This window comes from Diadema antillarum, unplaced genomic scaffold (assembly GCF_040938485.1).
Source record: "Diadema antillarum isolate AM-2024a unplaced genomic scaffold, OU_Dant_1.0 seq00000326_RagTag, whole genome shotgun sequence".
In the NCBI taxonomy this organism is placed as follows: domain Eukaryota; kingdom Metazoa; phylum Echinodermata; class Echinoidea; order Diadematoida; family Diadematidae; genus Diadema; species Diadema antillarum.
Window position 1 is genome coordinate 1,394,912 of NW_027271344.1, and position 21,176 is coordinate 1,416,087.

Sequence of the window (21,176 nt, forward strand, 5' to 3'; positions counted from 1 at the left end):
AAAAAAAAAAAAAAAAATTCAAGTAGAGTTGTATTGCACCAAAATTTTGCACCAGATCGCTGAAATTGAGGTCTGAAAATACAAAATCATCTTTGTTTGAGAGGAGAAAAGCCCCTTTTATAATGACACCCCCGTGTGCATGTTTTTTTTTTCCGTTTGATTGCTTAACAGACAGCGTTCATAATCAGTGAAAGAATATTAATACAAGAAGTTTATCTAGATTACACCATTTTATAGGTAAATTGTTTAATAATGATTTACATCAAAATGTACTGCTGCCTTATCCAGGGGGACTGTTTCAAGTCGATAAAACACGCAAAATCCTGCATCAAAATTGCACCACTTACAACATCAAAATGCAAAAAGTTCTCACCGTGATGGGAGGGGGACAACCCCCTCCCACATCCTAAACCCTCGCTCGCTCACCTTGCTCGAGCTCGGTCGCGTTCATGTCATCAGTGTAAGAATTAATACAAGAAATTTATTTAAATGATACCATTCTATAGGCAAATTGTTCATTAACAATCAACATCAAAATGTATACCTAAGTGACTGTCAAGTCGATAAAACACGCAAAAACCTGCATCAAATTGCACCATTTACAACATCAAAATGCAAAAAGTTCTCACCGTGGGAGAGGGACACCCCCTCCCACATACCCTCCCCCTTGCTCACTCCGCTGGCTCTTGTTTGATTTACATCAAAATGTACTGCTGCCTTATCCAGGGGGACTGTTTCAAGTCGATAAAACAAGCAAAAACATGCACCAAATTGCACCATCTACAACGTCAAATTGCAATTTCAGTTCTCACCGTGCTTATAGGGGGAACGACCCCCTCCCACACCCTCCCCTCGCTCGCTCCGCTTGCTCAGACTATTATAGGTCGCGTTCATGACATTGGTGTAAGAATTAATACAAGAAGTTTATTTAAAGGGACATTCCAGACGATTTTCATAATTTCACATGATGTAGTACATATGTTAGATGGACAACTCCATAGATTTGTGGAATTTATTGTGGTTCTTGAGCAAAGAAACAATACTTTGAAAAACCTTAAACAAATTACACTGAACAAGGATGATGACATGATAGGAGGTTCACATATTTCAGAAATGTAGCAGTGTAATTCCATTACAATACGGCTTGCTTGCGAGTTCACCTGTGTATAATCTTTGCATGCCTTCTTCTTTTGTTCTGCTTCCTTGAGCCCCAACTCATGCATTCTTTTGGTGACTCTGCCATGTCATCAACTTTGTTCATTGCAATTTGTTCTAAACTTTGAAAATTTTCTTATTCTTCATCCCAATCATCATAAATTCTGAAACTCTGTCCTTAGAATAACTAATTTACAGTTGTTCAATGTAAAAATCTGAAAATCAAAGGGAGGTCTCCTTTAAGTGATTTCATTGACAGGCACATTGTTCAATAACAATTTACATCAAAATGTAACTGCTACCTTCAAGTGGGACTGTTGCAAGTCGATAAAACACGAAAAACCTGCATCAAATTGCACATAATTATTTACAACATCAAAATGAAAAAAAAAGTTCTCACCCTCCCCTCTCGCTCCCTCCGCTCGCTCTTGTTTGGTCGCGTTCATGATATTCAGTGTTAATATTAAAACAGGAAGTTTATTTGGATGATACTATTTTATAAGCAAAATCGTTCAATAATAATCTACATCAAAATATATACTGCTACCTTATACAAGTGGGACTGTTTCAAGTCGATTTATAAGTATAAAACAAGCAAAAACATGCATCAAATTGCACAATTTACAACATCAATATGCAAATCTTCCCACCGTGGGAGGGGGACACCCCCTCCCAGCCCCCCCCCCCCCCCCTTGCTCACTCTGCTCGCTCTTGCTTGGTCGCGTTCATTATTTTCAGTGTGAATATTAAAAAAAGAAAGTTTATTTGGATGATACTATTTTATATAGGCAAATTGTTCAATAATAATCTACATCAAAATATACTGCTATACCCTAAACAAGTGGGACTGTTTCAAGTCGAAAAACAAGCAAAAACATGCATCAAATTGCACCATTTACAACATCAATATACAAAAACTTCCCACCGTGGGAGGGGGACACCCCCTCCCAAACCCTCCCCCTTGGTCACTCCGCTCGCTCTTGCTTGGTCGCGTTCATTATTTTCAGTGTAAATATTAAAACAGGAAGTTTATTTGGATGATGCTATTTTATAGGCAAATTGTTCAATAATAATCTTCATCAAAATGTACTCTCTACCTTAAATAAGTGGGACTGTTTCAAGCCGATAAAACAAGCAAAAACATGCATCAAATTGCACCATTTACAACATCAATATGCAAAAACATCTCACCGTGGGAGGGGGACACCCCCCCCCCTCCCAAACCCTCCCCCTTGCTCAGTCGCTCCGCTCGCTCTTGCTTGGTCGCGTTCATGATATTCAGTGTAAATATTAAAACCGGAAATTTTTTTTATGATACTATTTTGTAGGCAAATTGTTCAATAATAATCTACATCAAAATATACTGCGACCTTAAACAAGTGGGACTGTTTCAAGTCGATAAAACAAGCAAAAACATGCATCAAATTACACCATTTACAACATCAAAATGCAAAAAGTTCTCACCGTGGGAGGGGGGACAACCCCCTCCCACACCCTCCCTCCTTGCTCTCTCCGTTCGTTCGGGCTCGGTCGCTTCGCTCCCTCGCATATATACTAACAGCCCCCCCCCCCCCCAAAAAAGAGATGAAATCCGACCTACGCCGGTTCCCTTTCCCCGCTTGGTTTCCCTTATTGAAATCAATAAAAGTCTGGGGATTTAGAGCTTCCTGAATTCCAAATGTCTGTCCAAAAAATCTCGGTACATTTAGCGTCAAAATGCATCCCCTTGAAAAAAAAAAAAAAAGCTGGTGACGCCCCTGACACGCTAACCCTGTAACGCGTAACGCTGGGCAACGACATGGCGTCCGATTTACGAGTTGGTCAGACTCTCGGTACTCTCTTTATAATGGCGTTGTATACGGCACTGGGGGGGGGGGGGGGGGGAGGGGAGGGGGCGTGGCCCGTGCGCCCCCGGCCAGCCTGACTCCGCCACTGACAGTGTGCATCAGATCGTCACGCAATTCTACCCTCCCCCCCCCCCCCCCCCCCCCCGTCTGGCCGCCCCTCGCATTCTGTAATCCCCACCCCGAGATCAAAGCCTGGTCTATACGCCACTGTCCAGAGGCAGGCGAAAATCAAAGATAAGGGGATTTTTTGTAAGAAAAAAAAGGAGACATATGCATGCGCATCCTACATAAAAATCCAAACAGGTCACAACTCGATCATGGAGGAAGTGATCGCCGTAATGGTCCTTCAAAATTATCATACGGCCTGGAACACGGAGTGATGAACACGAAGCATGGAATGACGCATAACGGGAGTTCTTATTTAGAAAAATAGGAGTACATGTATAGTACATGGCCGGCGTCATGTTTTCGAAAGTGGGGGGGGGGGGGGGCACTTCCGGGTTTCATGAGCAAACATGCAAAAGCAAAAAAGAAAAAAGAAAAAAGAAAAAAAAAACCCTTCCGGAGTTTAAAAAAAAAAAAAAAAAGTGGGGGCCGAATTGGTGACACATACTGGTGCAAAAAAAAAAAAATAAATAAATAAAAAATAAAGAAAGCGGGGCCCCGAGCCCAACCCCCCCCCCCCCCCCCCGGCCCCCGGTTCCGCTGGCCCTGCTATACTACTCCGTTAGCATACTAATAAATATTTTTGTTGTGTATTCCAGTGTTTACTGTCCTAAATTTTGAATCTGGATGTGCATGGATATGATTTGATATGTACATCAACTGATTTCTGTAAAACATTACGGCCCCTAAACACCGAACCACACCGCGAGATTGACTTATGTGTTGTACACCAGCGAGATGAGGCGCTTGAAATGAGACTATCAGTTACAAACTTGGCATAACACCACATTACCACCGATAAGCCACGTCAACCTTTAGCGTAGTGTGTGCATGTAAAAGCGGACAGCGAAATCCTACCAACGTCGAACCATTCGATTGCATGCATGCTTCAGGTTCTGCGTATATAACCATTGTACATCGCGTCGCGTCGATCGTACGTGAGTATAGTACAGGGTAAACCAGTCGAACATTCGGTACACCCGCCGCCGTTGCGCGACTTACGTGGCACTTTCCTGTACATCTTCTGTTGTGGAGGTAATAATGCGTTAAACTTTGGAGTTACGATGAATTTGTAAATAATTTGTATATATGAATTGTGTGTTATTCGTATCGTTGTCTTGCTTGATAATATGAAGATCGTAAAAGCGTTTCCGATTACTAATACTGCCGGCATCTTGTACGTGATTATTTGCTCTTGATAGTCCCACGTGTCGTTTTTCATGTAAGTATCGATTTGACCTGACAACCCGCAGAGAGCGAGAGTGACCTGTACCTGAGTGGCTGTGTGGAGTGTGAGAGAAACAAACGTTAGAGTTTACTTTAGACTACTCGCTATTATGCGTAAGGCCTACTAACTAAAGTGAACGTTGTGGATTTACGATGACTCAAGTGGTTGTACTAGATTATACTAGACAGTACTATTGTTCACTAGCATGAATTTGAACCAAATCAGTTAAGATTGTTGACCGAAAGATCGGTCTGTATCTCTGGTCGTCGGGGAAATGTTCCGCGGAGACTGCGTCTGGTTTCACGGATCCCCTCCTTATACGGACCGAAGTCAATGATGGTGGCTCCTGTGTGGATTCGCTGCCAGCGGTCGCGCACAGATCAAACGTTACGATAAACCAAATTTCAGACAGTTTTTTTTACATCAAACAAGTTTGACATGACATGACACACTGTGCAGCAATATTTTGCATTTTTGGGGTAAATTTCTCACATTGTGCAATCGAGTGGAGTCACAGTAACTAGGTTATAATGCAGAAATTTTATCCTATCGCAACATCCGCCATTCGCTAGCTGGAAGTTGCCATTTTGAATCTGTTAGCCAATCACATGTGAGGTACGTGTTTTAATAAAAAACACATGGAAACTACCTCGCATGTGATTGGCTAACGGATTCATATGTTTCTGCTGTTTGAACGTGATGACACGACGGGCTGGATGATCTGTGTTTTTACGTTGAAAATTTGACCAAAATGTTGGATTATTCATTAATCTGGTGAGTGTAGTGCATTCTTGAAATTAAATGTTGATTTTGCTATACAAGCTTACATTTTCGGACCTAGGGCTGTGAATTAGACGCAATTGAGAAGGGTGAGGTACATTTGTACCTCACCCAATTTTCCATAGGGACAGTGGTTAAGACCATCCACACAGCGATGTGTACTATCAACTTCTGTCTGTCTACGGAGGAGAGGGATAACGTCAAAAAAATAAAAGACTCCTCCAGACAGACGGATCTTTCTGTCTATTAAGATTGTTGCCTGTCAGTAGGGTATAGGGAAGAACGAACAATTACAAGAAATATCGATGTACGTACACTACATGTAGCCATACATAGGCATTCATTCATGACAATCATGTCGCTCAAAACTCAGTCTTTCTATTTTTATTAAGTCTTGTTCACAAGCAATCAAGTGCATGCTGCCTGACCTCTAAAATTGAAGTCAGCCACCTGATATTATGCTACATATCTTTCAAATAATCAGGAGCTACAAATCATTGTACAATACTCTATACGGCGAATATTTCACGAGGTTTTTATTTTCGCGAGTCAGGTGCTATTCACGAAAGTAAAGACAGGCGAAAATATTGACTCTGATCCCAATGTGAATGTGACATACGCGTGTACACTTCTCCATTCAGTTCAGGACTCCACGATCGCAAATTTAACCACTTGCGAAATCGTTGGGAATTCCCAATTCGCGAAAATTTAGACTCGCAAAATATATGGCGTATACAGTAATGATATGTGGCCATGCATGGGAACTTGAATTGAATGAAGTCAGTCGGCAAATGCAGTTCTTAGACCCTAGACTAACTAGAGCGCACACAAACACAGACAAACAGCTAATAGACTGACAGACATACTGTAGATAACAAACTTATGCACATAAATGCACACTCCCATTTCTCAACTGACTTCTGTAAGGATGGTACTGTAGACAGTGGTCTATTGGTGGAGATGAGAATTGGGCTTTTAACTTTTTGCGAGATACCAAGAAAACACTTATGGAATAGTACAAAGCATACCATTTTAAGAGGAATTCAAAGTTTATTTGATGAAAATCAGGTTTGGAATGACTGAAACATAAAAAAACAAAGTAAAACAAAGCAATCGTAATAAAATGTGGGTCCCACACTTTATTAGAATCGCTCTGTTTTGGATATCTCAGCCATTTCAAAACCAATTTTCGTCAAATAAACGTTGAATTCCTCATGGAATTACATGCTCTTTCATATTTCATATCAGGTTTCTCATTATCTCACCCAAAAATGTTAGAAACCTGAAATTAGGTATCAACCAAAACTATACGATCCCTTTAGATTTGCTATAATCATTGTACATTGATTCTTAGCTCCCACTTTCCTTGAACGATATGTCGCATAATGTAGCTTCAGATTTAAGCAAGCTGCCCATGATTCGATCATAACGCCGTCAAGAATTCGACCGCCTGCTACATGTAAAGCCTATGCGTTTATGTGTGCTCGAATTTTGGCACCGGGAAGTCAAACCTTGGTATTTTTTGTGCATCAGTCAAATGTGATAACATTATGGAACTTGTATTTTCATGTGGTGGAAATCTACTGTGCGCACAGACAGCTGAATTGTGTCTTTGGCGGCGTTTATAAGATTTTGCATGCCAAGAATCACTGTTTTGAAATACTGATTTGGAACACTGATTTGAAACACGGTTTTGTCAGGAGAGCGTTTATAAGATTTTTTCCTCGAGCGTGTTGGGGCTCTCGCTCAGTCTGTGCCATTGCGCAACTCATTCTGCGCAGTTTGTTCTTCAGCAAAAGGTCAAACAGGGCGCGCGCAAGGCATTGTGACGTCATTTAAACAGTGTTTGAGATCACGGTCGCGTTTATAAGATTTTTGAAACACTGTTTCTACAGAAACACTGTTTTGAAATGCACTATTTTGTGCGTGTCAAAACAGTGTTTCAAAACAGTGTTTCAAGTTACGGCTAGTGTTTACAAGATTTCTTTTCTTGCTAGAAACACTGTTTGGCCAGAAGCAGTGTTTCAAAACACTGTTTCTTGCCAGGAAAAAAAAAATCTGATAAATGCACCCTTATTTGATATTAAAATGTAATAATCAGTGATTGTATTGTGTGTAAATCACTATGCATTCATTTTTTTTTTTTTTTTTCTTTTTTTTAATTACAGGCCCCCAGACATCAACACACAAATGGCAAATTACGATTTCATAAGGCAGAATGAAGAGCGAGATGGAGTGCGCTTTAGCTGGAATGTGTGGCCATCAAGTAGGCTAGAAGCCACCCGAATGGTGGTGCCGTTGTCTGCACTGTACACTCCATTGAAGGAAAGGCCAGATCTCCCACCGATTCAGTATGATCCTGTCCTATGCAGTAGATCAACATGCAGGGCAGTTCTCAACCCTTTCTGGTGAGCTACTCTTGACCTTGATTGGCAATGTTGAATTTATCAGATTCCTGTGTGGTTAGTGAAAAGGAACTTGAATGTCATAAGTAGAATTTCTGTTGGTTGTTTTGTTATGTCTCGGATCTGTACAACCTTGTGTAGAGTGTAATGTGATTGTTATGCCTAAAGTTCCATACATTTGTAGTACATGAAAAGAAAGTATAATGTCAAATTTGATGAGCAGCATTAAAGCTAGGGAGTATTAAAGTAAAACAATTATTCCATATTAATCATGAAGTTTGTGAATGTGTTGGAAAATTGGAAAAATTACATTGAAAAGTATGCAATATGTGTACCAAGCTATTTTTACTTCTTGTAAGTAAATGTTTAGATATTCCTCTGAACAATTGACTCTTCAAAGTTTTAGCATTGCACTTTCCATGTAGCATGATTTCATTTGAAGTGTATTTCCTTACTTGCAGTCATCACAGGTTATGATTGGGTGATTATTAATATCAAATGCCGATACACATAAAAACCTAATGCACTGACTTCATACTTTCATTTCACTTTTATTTTCAGCCAAGTTGATTACAGAGCAAAGCTGTGGAACTGCAACTTCTGCTTTCAGAGAAATCAGGTACATATTTATCCACCTGTTCCATAATATATCAGTTGTCATCTGTTAATTATAGATATACACAGTAATTCTAAACGTGTGGAATAATGAAGTAGCTCTATGATATAACTTGTAAAAAAAAAGTTGAGTATTAAGTTAATGTTTGCTAAATATAGTGTTTGTGAGACATATAATGTAAAGTTGCATTTAAATGATGAGAGAAACAGCAGCAGAGGATCAGGTATCTGCAGACAATCAAGCAGATAGAAATGGACAGATAATATGGTTGCTGTTTGAACAATGAATTCTTCTCAATTTGAATGAGTAATTGCAGTGTCTTAGGCACATTTAATATGCCAGTCATTGCAAAAAGGTGTAAAATTGAATGTTAGTTTAGTGTAATTGTTTTCATGGCGAAATAAAGAGAAATGATAGTGTGCAAATGTTCAATGAGCGTGAGGCCCTTTTGATTACCCATTGTTCACATACTTCATTTACTATAGGTGTAACTCCTCTTCGGGTAGTTTGTGAAATATGCTGTTGATCATTGTATGTAGGTTACTGTCTAGTGTCCTGCCTACCAGTGAATCTTACCAGCATTTTTGTATCATTTTGGATGTGTGCTTACTGCATTGTTCCCTTCCCCTGCAGTTCCCAAACCAGTACCGTGGGATTTCAGAGCAGCAACAGCCGGCAGAGTTGATCCCGCAGTTTACAACCATAGAGTACACACTGACTGTGAGTATGCCTTCTTACTTTGGGAACTCCACATAATATTTCTTTGTTCTACTGTGTCAGTTGCACGTTTTCATGGCTTCACAACAAGAGGATACTGGAAGCATTACATTTTCAGGTTGTCCGTCTGGCTGTCTATTAGCCGTAGACTCATCATTTTTTAACTAAAATTCTTGGATAGATTTGTTAACACCTTATCCCAGGACAGGCTACATGTACATGAATTGTAGATGCACTGATTAGATTTCTGGCCATATCCATTTAGATCAAATATGAAAAATCACCAAAATGTTGCTAAAAGTTTCATCTTCAAATTTTGGTTGAATATGTAATTTTCCAGCCATAACTCTCATTAGGAATTTTCAGTAGTAAACAATTTGATAAAAAGAGAATATTGTTATGTGCCCGGGAGAACAACAATGTGATTGTGATAGGCGAAAGGTCATAGACAAAGGTCACTAATCTTTGATTGAAATATCACTTGTCATTCTTAACTTCATCGAGAAAGTGTACTCAGTAATAGGAACTAGGAAATAAAAACTTAAGAAATGTTTTGTTCATGCTGAATAATTTTAGGTTAGTTCCTGGGTAAAAGGTCATTATCAATGAATTTCATGCATGTTTAATATGTTAGAATTGAAGCGTTTCCTATTTATGTATTAGTCATTCATTACTCATATCTTATTATTAGGAGCAGATTAAAGGCATAATTTAACATTTGCAGAAGAAACAAAAAACCCACCAATAGTGCTTTAAAATAATTGTAAAATGTGAGATAGGGATAGAAACAATCACTGTAAAAATGTGAATCCGTATAATCGATTATAAATATTGTTAAATGCACAAAATGTGAACAATAGTTATAATAAAAATGTTTTCAGGCTAAACTATGTACAGTTACGGTTTTATGAGAAAAATACTCATATCTCCTTATATTTTAGGCTTTATTGCAAAAAAAAATAAAAATTATATGGTAGGATGCTTTGTGATACAACAGACTTACACATATGCATCAAATGTGATAACTTGAACATTTTTTAAATCACTGTTCCCAAAGGAAAACAGGGGGGTGTTTCATCAACGTTTGTCGGCGCTGACAACTGTCGGCACTGACCAATTTCAGCAAAATCCTTGGTTTTGAATAGCTGAGATGCTCTGGTCACTGACTGTTACTATGGTGATTCAAGTTGTCAGCGCCGACAAACGTTGATGAAATGCCCCCCCCCCCCCCCCCCAGACCTTTGAATGCAATGATATCCAAAAATTATGTTACCGGCAGTGTTGTGTCAAAAGTTTAAAGGGCCAAAGCACACTGCTGATTGTATGGTCAAGAATGCATGTTGATAGTCAAATGTGTGCTAGAGGATCAAACTAAAAATATTCTTGCCCTTTTGTCCACAGAGAGCACCATCAGCTCCCCTGATATATTTGCTAGTCATTGACACATGCATGGAGGAGGAAGATCTACAAGCCCTCAAAGGTAAGGCATAATCATACTTGAGATTATGTATCTGCTATGAAATCAATGTTATGTACTTTTTTTTTCTTTCTCTCCTTGTTTGTTGTATTTTTTTCCCCCTATCTTTCTTTTCTCCTACCTCCTGAGTGTAAGATGGATTTGTGAAGCGCTGTGATACATATGTACTATTTGTAAGAGCGCTATAGAAATATTAATATTGTATTGTATTGTATTGTATTGTAATGCTGAAAATGAGATTTGGTCACACTAATGAGAAAGTGATTCTGGTTTTAATGTCCATATTGCCACCTTCAAAAATGTTTGAATTGATATAACTGACCAAACTGAACAAAACATGACGTGATTACAGAAATAGAATGTAATAGAATATAACAGACACATTTGCCTCTGGTCATCAACCATATACAGTGCACTCTCGTTATAACGAACACGGTTATAACAAAATTTTGATAACAACAAAGTAATAATTCAGGCTGCAACATTATCCACTCTGTTTTTTATTGTTCATTTGCTTGATGAGATTTCAATATAATGAAAGAAAACTGCCGGTCCCAAGGACTTCGTTAAAATGGGAGTCCGCTGTATTAAGTTATAAAGTTCTTGTCTAACTTTAAGAGTTTGAAGAATGACATTTGTTTTGATACCGTTATGTTAGTACTCAAGGACATAACATAAAGATGATATAATCAAGCAGGGCATATGTCAGATATGATATGAGACAAACTGCCCTAGATTGCAAGGTGTATAGGTCAAGTATTCCGCACCATATTGAGCCATTGACTAATATACACCACTTTGTACACTGCTTCAGAGTCCCTCCAGATGTCCCTGAGTCTCCTTCCTCCAAATGCCCTGATTGGCCTCATCACCTATGGCCGTATGGTGCAGGTCCATGAGCTGGGGTGTGAGGGGTGCTCCAAGAGCTATGTCTTCAGGGGAACCAAAGACCTTACTGCCAAACAGATCCAGGTATAGAACATTTCGTCTTATTCCCAATCATGTAGATCACATCTGTAAAGAGGGCTGCTACAACAAAGTGTTTGCTAAAAAATCTCATTTTTGTTAAACTCTTTTGTAACCACTTTCTTTTGAGTTTTCACAGAATGTCAAGCTTCCAATATGTGGTGGTTTTTTGTTTGTTTGTTTGCTTTTTTCTCTCTCTCTGTTGTATTTTCTCCTCCATGATTTCATTGTCTATAAGTAAGTAGTAATAAGTGCTACAATATTATCACTTTAAAATTTGGCTGGTATATGCTCTAGGTGTTCATAGCACTGCTGTCTGTACTTCAGCATATCTCTCAAATTAGATAAACACATAAGAACATAATTTGAAGTATGATGATCAGAGTTTTCACTACCTGTGGCTAGAAATTACCAGTTTTTAATGTCCCCAAACCCTTACCCCTCCCATTATGACACTATTGTTACATATCTGTAACTCTGAGGAGGAAACGGCACCCTTCTCCCCTTTTGTAAATTAGTATAGTAGATATGTCTTTTGGCATATCACGTTAAAAAAAAGAAGAAATAGATACCCTCTCATGTTAGTCGATAAACCTTCGTCATAATACCTAAAAATATCTACAGAATATGCAGCCTGTGACTCGTATTTATTTTTCATGAGTGAGGAGTAATATATATTTACACACAAAAGTTTCCTTGTTTATCTCTGCATTCAGAACTATGGGTTAAGTGTAGCATAAATGTATCTTGGGGCATGACTTTTGCTGATAATCAACAGAGATATTTAAATGTATAGTATTTTATATCTCTACAGATGGCTGTACAAACTCCTGATACGTAATTACATCATATGTTGAAAAAGATTTGACTTACAATGTTTTAACCAGTTAATTAAATAGATTAATATGCATTTGTTTTCTTCTTTGTTTTTCATTTGTTTTTGTTTGTGTTTATGTTTTTTGGTAGGTGGTTGTTTGGCATTCATTTATGTGTGTTTTGCAAATTGAAAAGCTTATATTAGTCAAGACTCAGAAGAAATGTGAATGTCACTTACGTATTCCATGTGGTTTTTTAAAGCTTTAAACTTGTTTGTGTTCAATGCAACATAGGACATGTTGGGCATTGGGCGTGTCCCTGCTCAGGCACAGAGGGGCAACCAACAACCTCAGCAGCAGCAGCAGCCACCAATGAACAAGTAAGTGTAACACGATACATGGCTTTCACCCCTGTTACGAGTTATTAGGAACACTCTCCTCTCATTGAAATCAGCTCTACATAGAATCATTTCAAGGGACAAGAAATTGTGCACCATTGATGCATCACTGGAGTTGTATCATATGGAGGGGTTATTTACACGATGCAGAACACTAGAAAATATGAAAATAAACAGAGGAAACCAAATAGGAAGTCATTTCTTCAGGTCACATGGAAATGTATTCTGCGGTTGTCAGTTGTAAGAAGTGGGTTCATTTTGTCCTATGGGGAAAAAGGAGACATCGATTTTGTTAGATTCTTTGGATAAAATGATAATTGGCTACATGTTGTGATATTTTGAAAAATGACAATTGTTTTCCACTGAATTCTTGCGAGAAATAATGTGTATTCTATCTTTCTTGAGATCTATCTGTCCCAACATAAAGAAAAATGCTTCAAGAGTTTAGCAATATCTTGAGTTCTGGGATGTACATGCACCCACAACATGTCTTCAGCGGTGACAGCGATCTTCATTTTTCTTTTGGTCATGTGCATATGTGTAGAAATCCTATTCTGGATTATCCAAATGCACTGACTGTGCCAACATATTGTATATACCTGCATATTGTTTATTGGCAAAAACTTAATCGCCAGTATTTGTCTATCACAGATTCCTACAGCCTGTGCACAAGTGTGACATGAACCTCACCGACCTGCTTGGAGAACTACAGAGAGATCCATGGCCAGTCAGCGCAGGAAAGCGCCCTCTACGGTCCACAGGTGTTGCTCTCTCCATTGCAGTTGGCCTGCTGGAGGTGAGGCAAACGATATAGGAAACTTGTCTCTCTAGCATTAAAGATTGCACTGTCCAGTCATTGTGATGCTCCTCGTGTTACTGTACTAGCTTTCAAAGGTGAAGCATTCAGAGACATTAGATCAAGATGTTAACCCATTGAGGACGGTTTGATTTTGCTACAACATGCATTTCCCTTCGACACTTGCCCGAGTATACTCAGGACTCGTCCTTAAGGCTGGGTTCACATAGAAGTATATTATTCGGGTATACGGTGCACGTTTTCGAGGGCACATGAATAGCTTGAATCGAACAATAGGATTTTCTAATACAGGGTCACATAAGAGGGCACTATTCGAAAATGCCGTATAGCTGATTATAGTATAGTATAGTGGGAATCATGCTTGTTCGATTTTCGTGCAGCGTATACCATCCTGTTTGGGTGTGGCAGCTGGTGTTCTGAATGTGTGCTTTGGTTAGATAAGGTAAGTTACAAATTATAGGATTCCTTGGTACTCATGTTATTGGAATATTTAATCAGTTACTTAATTATTCTTATTATAAGTTGAAAATAATGTGGAAATAGATTTAATCCAAGAAAATATTGTTTATAAAATTATTTCTTTATTATATCACTTTTGCTATGAGTTCACAGAGCTGGGATGGGGGAGTAGAATTAAGCTACCCCCCCCCCCCCCACCATTAAAAAATGACATCATCAAAGCAAAAATATGAATAACTGATAAGATCAATTAGGCTGATACATGTTTGAAATGTTAAAATAAATATTTGGAAACATAACTACAGTATTTTCAATCACATTCCCCCTCCCCCCACCCCTGAAAATGTTAGTTTTTAGTGTGTAAAATCATATGGCTCCAATAACCCCATCTTGATCGACTGGCTGAACTAACCCCATTAAAAAATTATTACAAGTTGTATTTAGAAGTTTAATAATTTGTAGAGGTGATTTCTCTACTTTAAGTTAGTCCACAACAAGTTTATTTTCGAATATCAATAAGTTATGTAGAAAAAAAAAATTCTTTTCTTTTTTTACAGAGATCAACTTTTGGTAGGCGCCAAAAGAATATTAAAGTAGGACACACGTGCTACCTTATGTGACCCGCCATGCCCATATAGCGTATAGCGAATAGCAAATAGCGAGTACCGTATACTGTATACTTCTATGTGAACCCAGCCTAACAGGTTAAGTAGTCTCCATGTTGAGTGATGCAGTTGAGAGTATATATGTAAACATATCTCTTGCATTGATCTAGTAAAAAAAAAAAAAAGAATGTGTACCAGTATGTGCATGGATATTTTTATGTGAGTACATGAGCAAGCATTGTAATGGGAGCAGCAAAGCATATATGGGGTACTATGTCTGACACTATTACTTTGTTTTCATTCCTTCTGTGGCAACAGCACCAGAGAAGTTAGTTTGGTGATTTTATTCTTTTGCAAAGAATATTAATGGAAAGTAGCATTGCAACCTCTTTGACACAGTCTTCTGTCATACATGGAAAGAATATGCATATATATTATTTTGATGCTGCTAACAAGTTTGCTGTTAAGAAGGTAGACCATTGAAATGATTTGCCTACCCACGACAACTACGTGTACCACACTTACTTTCTTAACCCTCTTGACTCACAGTGCACATTCCCAAACACCGGCGCTCGCATTATGCTGTTCATGGGTGGACCACCCACTCAGGGTCCAGGCATTGTGGTTGGTGACGAGCTGAAAACGACCATCAGGTCTCATCATGACATTGAGAAGGACAATGTCAAATTCATGAGGAAAGCCATCAAGGTAAATCTTACTGTATGTTTCAATCAATATATCAAAAGCTGTAAGTTCCACTTTAAAGAGACATGGGCACTGTTCATTTGATGATATTGCATATGACAGTTGCTATGTGATATAAACGAGAAAATGAAGGCAGCAGCTCAAGAATATTTGAACAAAAGCAGACAGAACATAGGAGTCTTTCATTGTCAGTTTGTTAACTGGTGTTACATTTTGTAGTGTTGTCAAGATAATTTTCTTTGTACCATAACTACCACAATGTAAAGTTTGTAATACTCCTTATTTGTTTGATACACCAAGTGGGCTTCAAATCACTGTCAAAGAAATTATTGGCTGCCCTGTTTCACAAAGCATATACATCTATCTCAAACTACAGTGTTATTATTGCAATTTCAGGGTAACATCTACAGTGTATGTCAATTTACTTTTCTTTGTTTTTATGCAGATTTGAGATGAATGATTTTTCGGTCATGTATGACTTATTGTCCCAAACATTTTTTTTTTCTCTCTTTGTCTTACAGCACTATGATGGACTAGCCAAAAGGGCAGCCAACTTTGGACACACCATCGACATCTATGCCTGTAACCTTGACCAGACTGGGCTGCATGAAATGAAGAACTGCTGCAACTTCACAGGGTATGTCCAGAGCTGACTAGTCCCCCTGATTCTGTGGGCAGCTCCCTAAAAACTTGAAAGATTTGGGTGCTTTTTTGTTTGCCTGATGGGTTACATCTAATACACAATGTATGTTCCTGCTATTTCCTTGTTCACTGAGGGTCCCATTCATATAATGCATTTCATTCCTTCGAAGAATTTGGTAATAGGAAAATGTCAACACTGAATATTTATATGATAGCAGTTTGCAATAAATAAGTGTTAGGACTCTGTTCCTGAGATTCTCTATTATAAGTGACTTATAACGCAGAAATTTTTATTTCCACACTTTTTTATATTTCAGACAGCTTCAAGGGATTGTACACTTTCGGTTGAGACCTAACTTCAGATTTCTAACATTTTTTGGTGAGATAATGAAAAACCTCTTATGAAATATGAAAGAGCATGTAATTTTATGAGGAATTCAACGTTTATTTGATGAAAATTGGTTTTGGAAAAGCTGAGATATCCAAAAAGAGCGATTCTAATAAAGTGTGGGACCCACACTTTGACACGATCGCTTTGTTTTACCTTGTTTTTGGATGTTTCCGTCATTCCAAACCCGATTTCCATCAAGTAAACTTTGAATTCCTCTTAAAATGGTATGCTCTGTACTATTTCATAAGTGTTTTCTTGGTATCTCGCAAAAAGTTAAAAGCCCAATTCTCACCTCCACCTAAACTGTACTATCCCTTTCATGGTGATTAAAATGTAGTGTAGAATCGCATGTCATTGCTGTCTTTTATTTTTGTCTTTATGAGTTACTCAAAGTTAAGAGTAGACTACAGACATAGCAATCAGAAGAGCCACCTGAACGATTTACAAATTCCGCATGAATATATATATTAATGTTGCATATTTTTACAGAAGTAGGAAGCTAAACTAAGCAGCACAGCACAGCTTTGTACTTTGTTATGCATTCTCACAAAATGTCTGTTTTGTGATACCATTAGTAAGTTCAGTTTGGTCAAATATGAATAGAATCTTATTGATATCAGTAGATTTATTGGGTTTTGATATCAATAGATTTATTGGGCCTTAATGACTGCATGAATTGATCAAGAGTAGTTATCAGTCTGGAAATATGACCCATTGATTCCTCCTTTGTTGGACTGCAGGGGTCATATGGTGATGGGGGACTCCTTCAACACCTCGCTCTTTAAACAGACCTTCCAGAGAGTCTTCTCCAAAGACGTCAAGGGAGAATTCAAGATGGCTTTTGGTGGTGTCCTGGAAGTGAAGGTAGTGTGCTGTATTTATATTATATTGAATGACAATGAATGGGATACCAGGGAATATTGGCCCTAAGGAGTGCAATATTCCCTTGTATTCTATGAATTAATATATAATGATTATATATGGTGTATATAATAATATAATTATTATTGTCTATAATCATTATCTAGAGCAGGCATAAACTATAAAAAGTACCATACTTCTACTAGACTTTGAAGTTGACTGCACTGAAAAAGGAGCAACTCACACTTGCGTATGTAGCAAGATGTTTGCGCACTTGTGAATTGTAACAAGAGTTTGTGCACTTATTACAAGCGACGATGCACTCCAGAAGCACTTGCACAAAAGAGGAAACAAAATATTGTGTATTATTTCACGGCCACTAACAACGGTAGCCTTTGGAGAATTCATAAATTGGCTTATGCGTTTCGTTCAATATGCTTTTGTATTGCACAGTAAAAATCAAGCAAACAAGAATGCAAATTTTTAGCCTATGTAGGACGGGCTGATTTTGCTACAACATGCATTTCCCATCATAGACACTTGCCTGGGTATACTCGGGACTCTTCCTCAACAGGTTAATGTGCCGCTAAAAGGTCCTGTATTATGGAGCTATATTCATGAAAGTGGTTTAAATTCAGTCCATAGTTTATGCAAATTTCTCCTGTGTAAAGGTGCATGACAGATTGGGTACACCAACAGACATCCAATGAATAATTGTGTGTCGATACTTGTGTGTGTTAGGTACACCTATTTCATGCTTGTTTTAGTCCATACACTAAATTTTAACAATGATTTAGATTCAAACCACCTTGAATGCAGGCCATTATGTACAAAACACACTTCTGTGTACCAGGACATACTGACTTTGAATTTTTCTTCCCAAAAGTTCAAGTGGCACCCAGTTATTGACATTTATCAGGTATTCAAAATATTAACACACTAAGTAACACAGCGAGCATGTGATTCAAAGTAGTGCTGCCCTTGAATATGGATAGCTTTGTTCATAGAGTAAACAGCAGGACATCATCACATGTATAGGGATGAAATGCTACTTCAATATACCAGTATACACACAGTAAATCGTCGTGAGTGCGATGGTACAAGATTTCACACAAGGTGAAAGATAAAGTCGCTCTATTCAACAAGGCGAAGCCTCATTGAATATTGCACCTCATCTTTCATAGAGTGTGAAATATTGTTCCATTGCATGAGTGAAAACCATACACAATTTGTTTTATACAACACATACCTCGGATGTCAACAGATGTGGTCCACACAGATTCTTGAATTTAGCACAGAAATGGCAACCATTCTTGTGATGATGGCAAATGAGTAGCTGCACAGTCACATTCGGCCGTCAAGAGTATGTACGTACATATGTACGTACGTGAAACTGATCGGTTGAAGTTGTTTACAAAAATGAGTGACAAAAGTATGCACTTACAAGCGCTTGTAATTGTTACGTGCGCAAGGCAAATGTTTGTTTATTGTGACATCAGAGCCATGCAATGGTAAACATGCATTATCCCTTTTTGCTCAAACAAAATTACATGGCTGACAGCTACAGCGTGCAGTGGTACTTTTAACTGGATGTCACATGATAAGCAATCAACCAGTCGGATAGCTACATTCTTTTGTGGTGTTGTATAAAGGTAGATACATGTCACTCTCACACTTTTCTGTTCTCGCCCATGTAGACATCGCGTGAGGTGAAGGTGTCGGGTGCCATCGGCCCATGTGTGTCTATGGATGTAAAGGGCGCCTCTGTGTCAGATGCAGAGGTTGGCATGGGTGGGACATGCCAGTGGAAATTCTGTGGACTCTACCCTAACTCTACTGTGGCCCTCTTCTTTGAAGTCGTCAACCAGGTAAGAAAGAATGTGAAATGTGGTTATGAGTGATGTCTATTTATGTACATATTTGTGTGCCTGTATTTCTGCTTTTACATTTGGCTTTCTTGATGTGAATTATCTGCTCTGTCGCACTCAAAGAACACTGCCAGTACTACCTTTATATGTATGAATTGGGCCGTGAAGGCTGTTAGAACAAATGAAAGGGAATGTAAAGTGTGTAAGAGTCAGCATGTGTTTGGTGGATGTTCAGTCAGGTGCATAATGGATTAGTCAGTTTATTACCAAAGCTTGTGGAGGTAAGTACTCTGACCACAGTTTGTGGGCCATCCAAATTAAATGTGGAGGCAAGTTGTGTGTGTTTGAGTGTGTGTGTATGTGTGTGTGTTTTAGTTTTTTAAATTGATTCACATGACAGCTAAGGAAGCAACAAGTGCTTGTGAGCAAGCAACCCGTGGATCAAAGGCTATAAGACCCATCTGAAGGACTAGACAGTGATAGTATAATGCCTTGTCTAGTAGTGCAACTTCATGATTTACCTCAACATTTAAATGTGCAAGACACTTTAAAAAAAGTGGCAGAAAGTGTGTTGTCATTGTAGTTATAGTTGTTTATGCATGGCCAGTGTTGGAATATCATATGAAAAGCACCACCTGGAAAGGGTTTGCACTATCAAACTATGTAATTTGTCTTAATGAGTTGATGTGCACAGCCCTCTGTTGAAGACTGGTAGAAAGTGTTACCAAGACAACTCCATTATGTGCTTTTACAATACAAAACTGTATTGAATGGATGAGGCTCATCAACTTCAGTTATATTTGTAATTTTCATGCGATCTGATGTGGGCTATCATTTTGCCACATTCAAGCTGTCATTCCATGCACTTACATGCCTGGAATGCTGCCCTCTATCAGTAGAAGGTGTAGTCCTGATATTCTGCAGTCATCATATAACTCGGCACAAAGTAACCCAGGGTACCATCGTATCCCATTTTACAACATTGTGTAGCGTCATCTTGTGTTCTTAAGATGTACAGTTACACATCGCTATCATGGCGACCAAATGTTAGCCATCAGCGATAATGATCCCACTGCCAATTCATTCCTTTAACAACGTCTTTAGAGTAGGTACAATGATGATAATAATTTTAAAATATGAATTATTATAATTTTGGACCACCTCAGAAAGAAATTGGTTTAATCCTCAAACTTTAGTGCATGATTGCTGATTTTCATCTTTGGACTGATAGTGCTGCTGAGCACTGAGTTGCACATGCATGCTCTCTCTTTGCCACCACCTCAGCAACAGAGCATTAGCATTATACTGTTTGGTTCCTTAATCAGAAAGAAGAAAAAAGAATAATTGAGTAATAGGATGTATTTTCAGGATTGAAATTTACATTGGGCGACACAGGATTCACATTTCAGAGGAATCAGTAGATTTTGATTTTTGTGTTTAATTGCTTAACGAGGGACTTTGCAGTGCAAATGCATGCTGACTTTTGTTGATTTCTAATACAGTATTCATCGCATAATCGGGCATCTGATAATCGGGATCCTCGCTTAAATGATATACGCTTCCCAGAAACATTTCCAACGCACGTTATTTTCACTGGATAATCGGGCAGGGACCTCTGATAAACGGGACAATTTTTCTTCAAGCGATCTTTGATTTTGTTAATATTTTACACAAAAAATCTACCAAAATACCACAACAATATTTCAAAGATTCCGTATCAGTTGTCGTTTACAACAAACTTACAAAGCAAGCTTCGGATTGGTGTGTTTTGACCTCCGTCCATCCAGTACAGGTTACATGCATAGCCACGAAAGCGCCGTGTATAAGTATCCATGCCATTGCAAAGCACATGCCTTCGCGAACATTCTTCTCCCCTACATAAGCAAAGCCATGTGCTCGCTTGCAATTCCTACTCGACTCACATCCAATAAAAAACATGCCTCGCTCATACAGCCTAGGCTGTGTGCGTTGTTTAATCTCAGTCATACACTCTGAGGGCAAAGTCCATTGTTATCGCGCGCCTTCGTATCTTGTTATCTACTGTCTTTGGTTTCAACTTTCAATACAGCTGTACACTGTGATCTGTGTGTACGTCACAATCTTCCTCAGTTGTGACTGGGCAAAAGTTACGTGATTGAAATGAGGGCTATGAACAGTTACGTATTCAGTGAGATGGGGGAGAGAGTGGGAGGGAGAGCGTGAAAGATGAGAAGGGTTCAATGTATGTGCGAATACGTAACGTTTTATGAATCTAGACTA

The 21,176-nt window shown here is 38.5% G+C and overlaps 1 protein-coding gene across 1 annotated transcript in view; it reads left to right on the forward strand.

Annotated features, from left to right (window-relative positions):
* Positions 1-4,096: 4,096 nt before the first annotated feature.
* Positions 4,097-21,176, forward strand: part of LOC139730689 (protein transport protein Sec23A-like) — a 92,593-nt gene continuing 75,513 nt past the window's right edge. The window contains exons 1-12 of the mRNA XM_071641556.1: positions 4,097-4,202; positions 7,344-7,583; positions 8,142-8,199; positions 8,830-8,916; positions 10,315-10,393; positions 11,205-11,362; positions 12,466-12,551; positions 13,221-13,365; positions 15,000-15,158; positions 15,677-15,792; positions 16,929-17,052; positions 18,747-18,917. Coding sequence (XP_071497657.1) covers positions 7,366-7,583; positions 8,142-8,199; positions 8,830-8,916; positions 10,315-10,393; positions 11,205-11,362; positions 12,466-12,551; positions 13,221-13,365; positions 15,000-15,158; positions 15,677-15,792; positions 16,929-17,052; positions 18,747-18,917 — 1,401 coding nt within the window. The 5' untranslated portion in view covers positions 4,097-4,202; positions 7,344-7,365. The remainder of the gene's footprint in view (positions 4,203-7,343; positions 7,584-8,141; positions 8,200-8,829; positions 8,917-10,314; positions 10,394-11,204; positions 11,363-12,465; positions 12,552-13,220; positions 13,366-14,999; positions 15,159-15,676; positions 15,793-16,928; positions 17,053-18,746; positions 18,918-21,176) is intronic.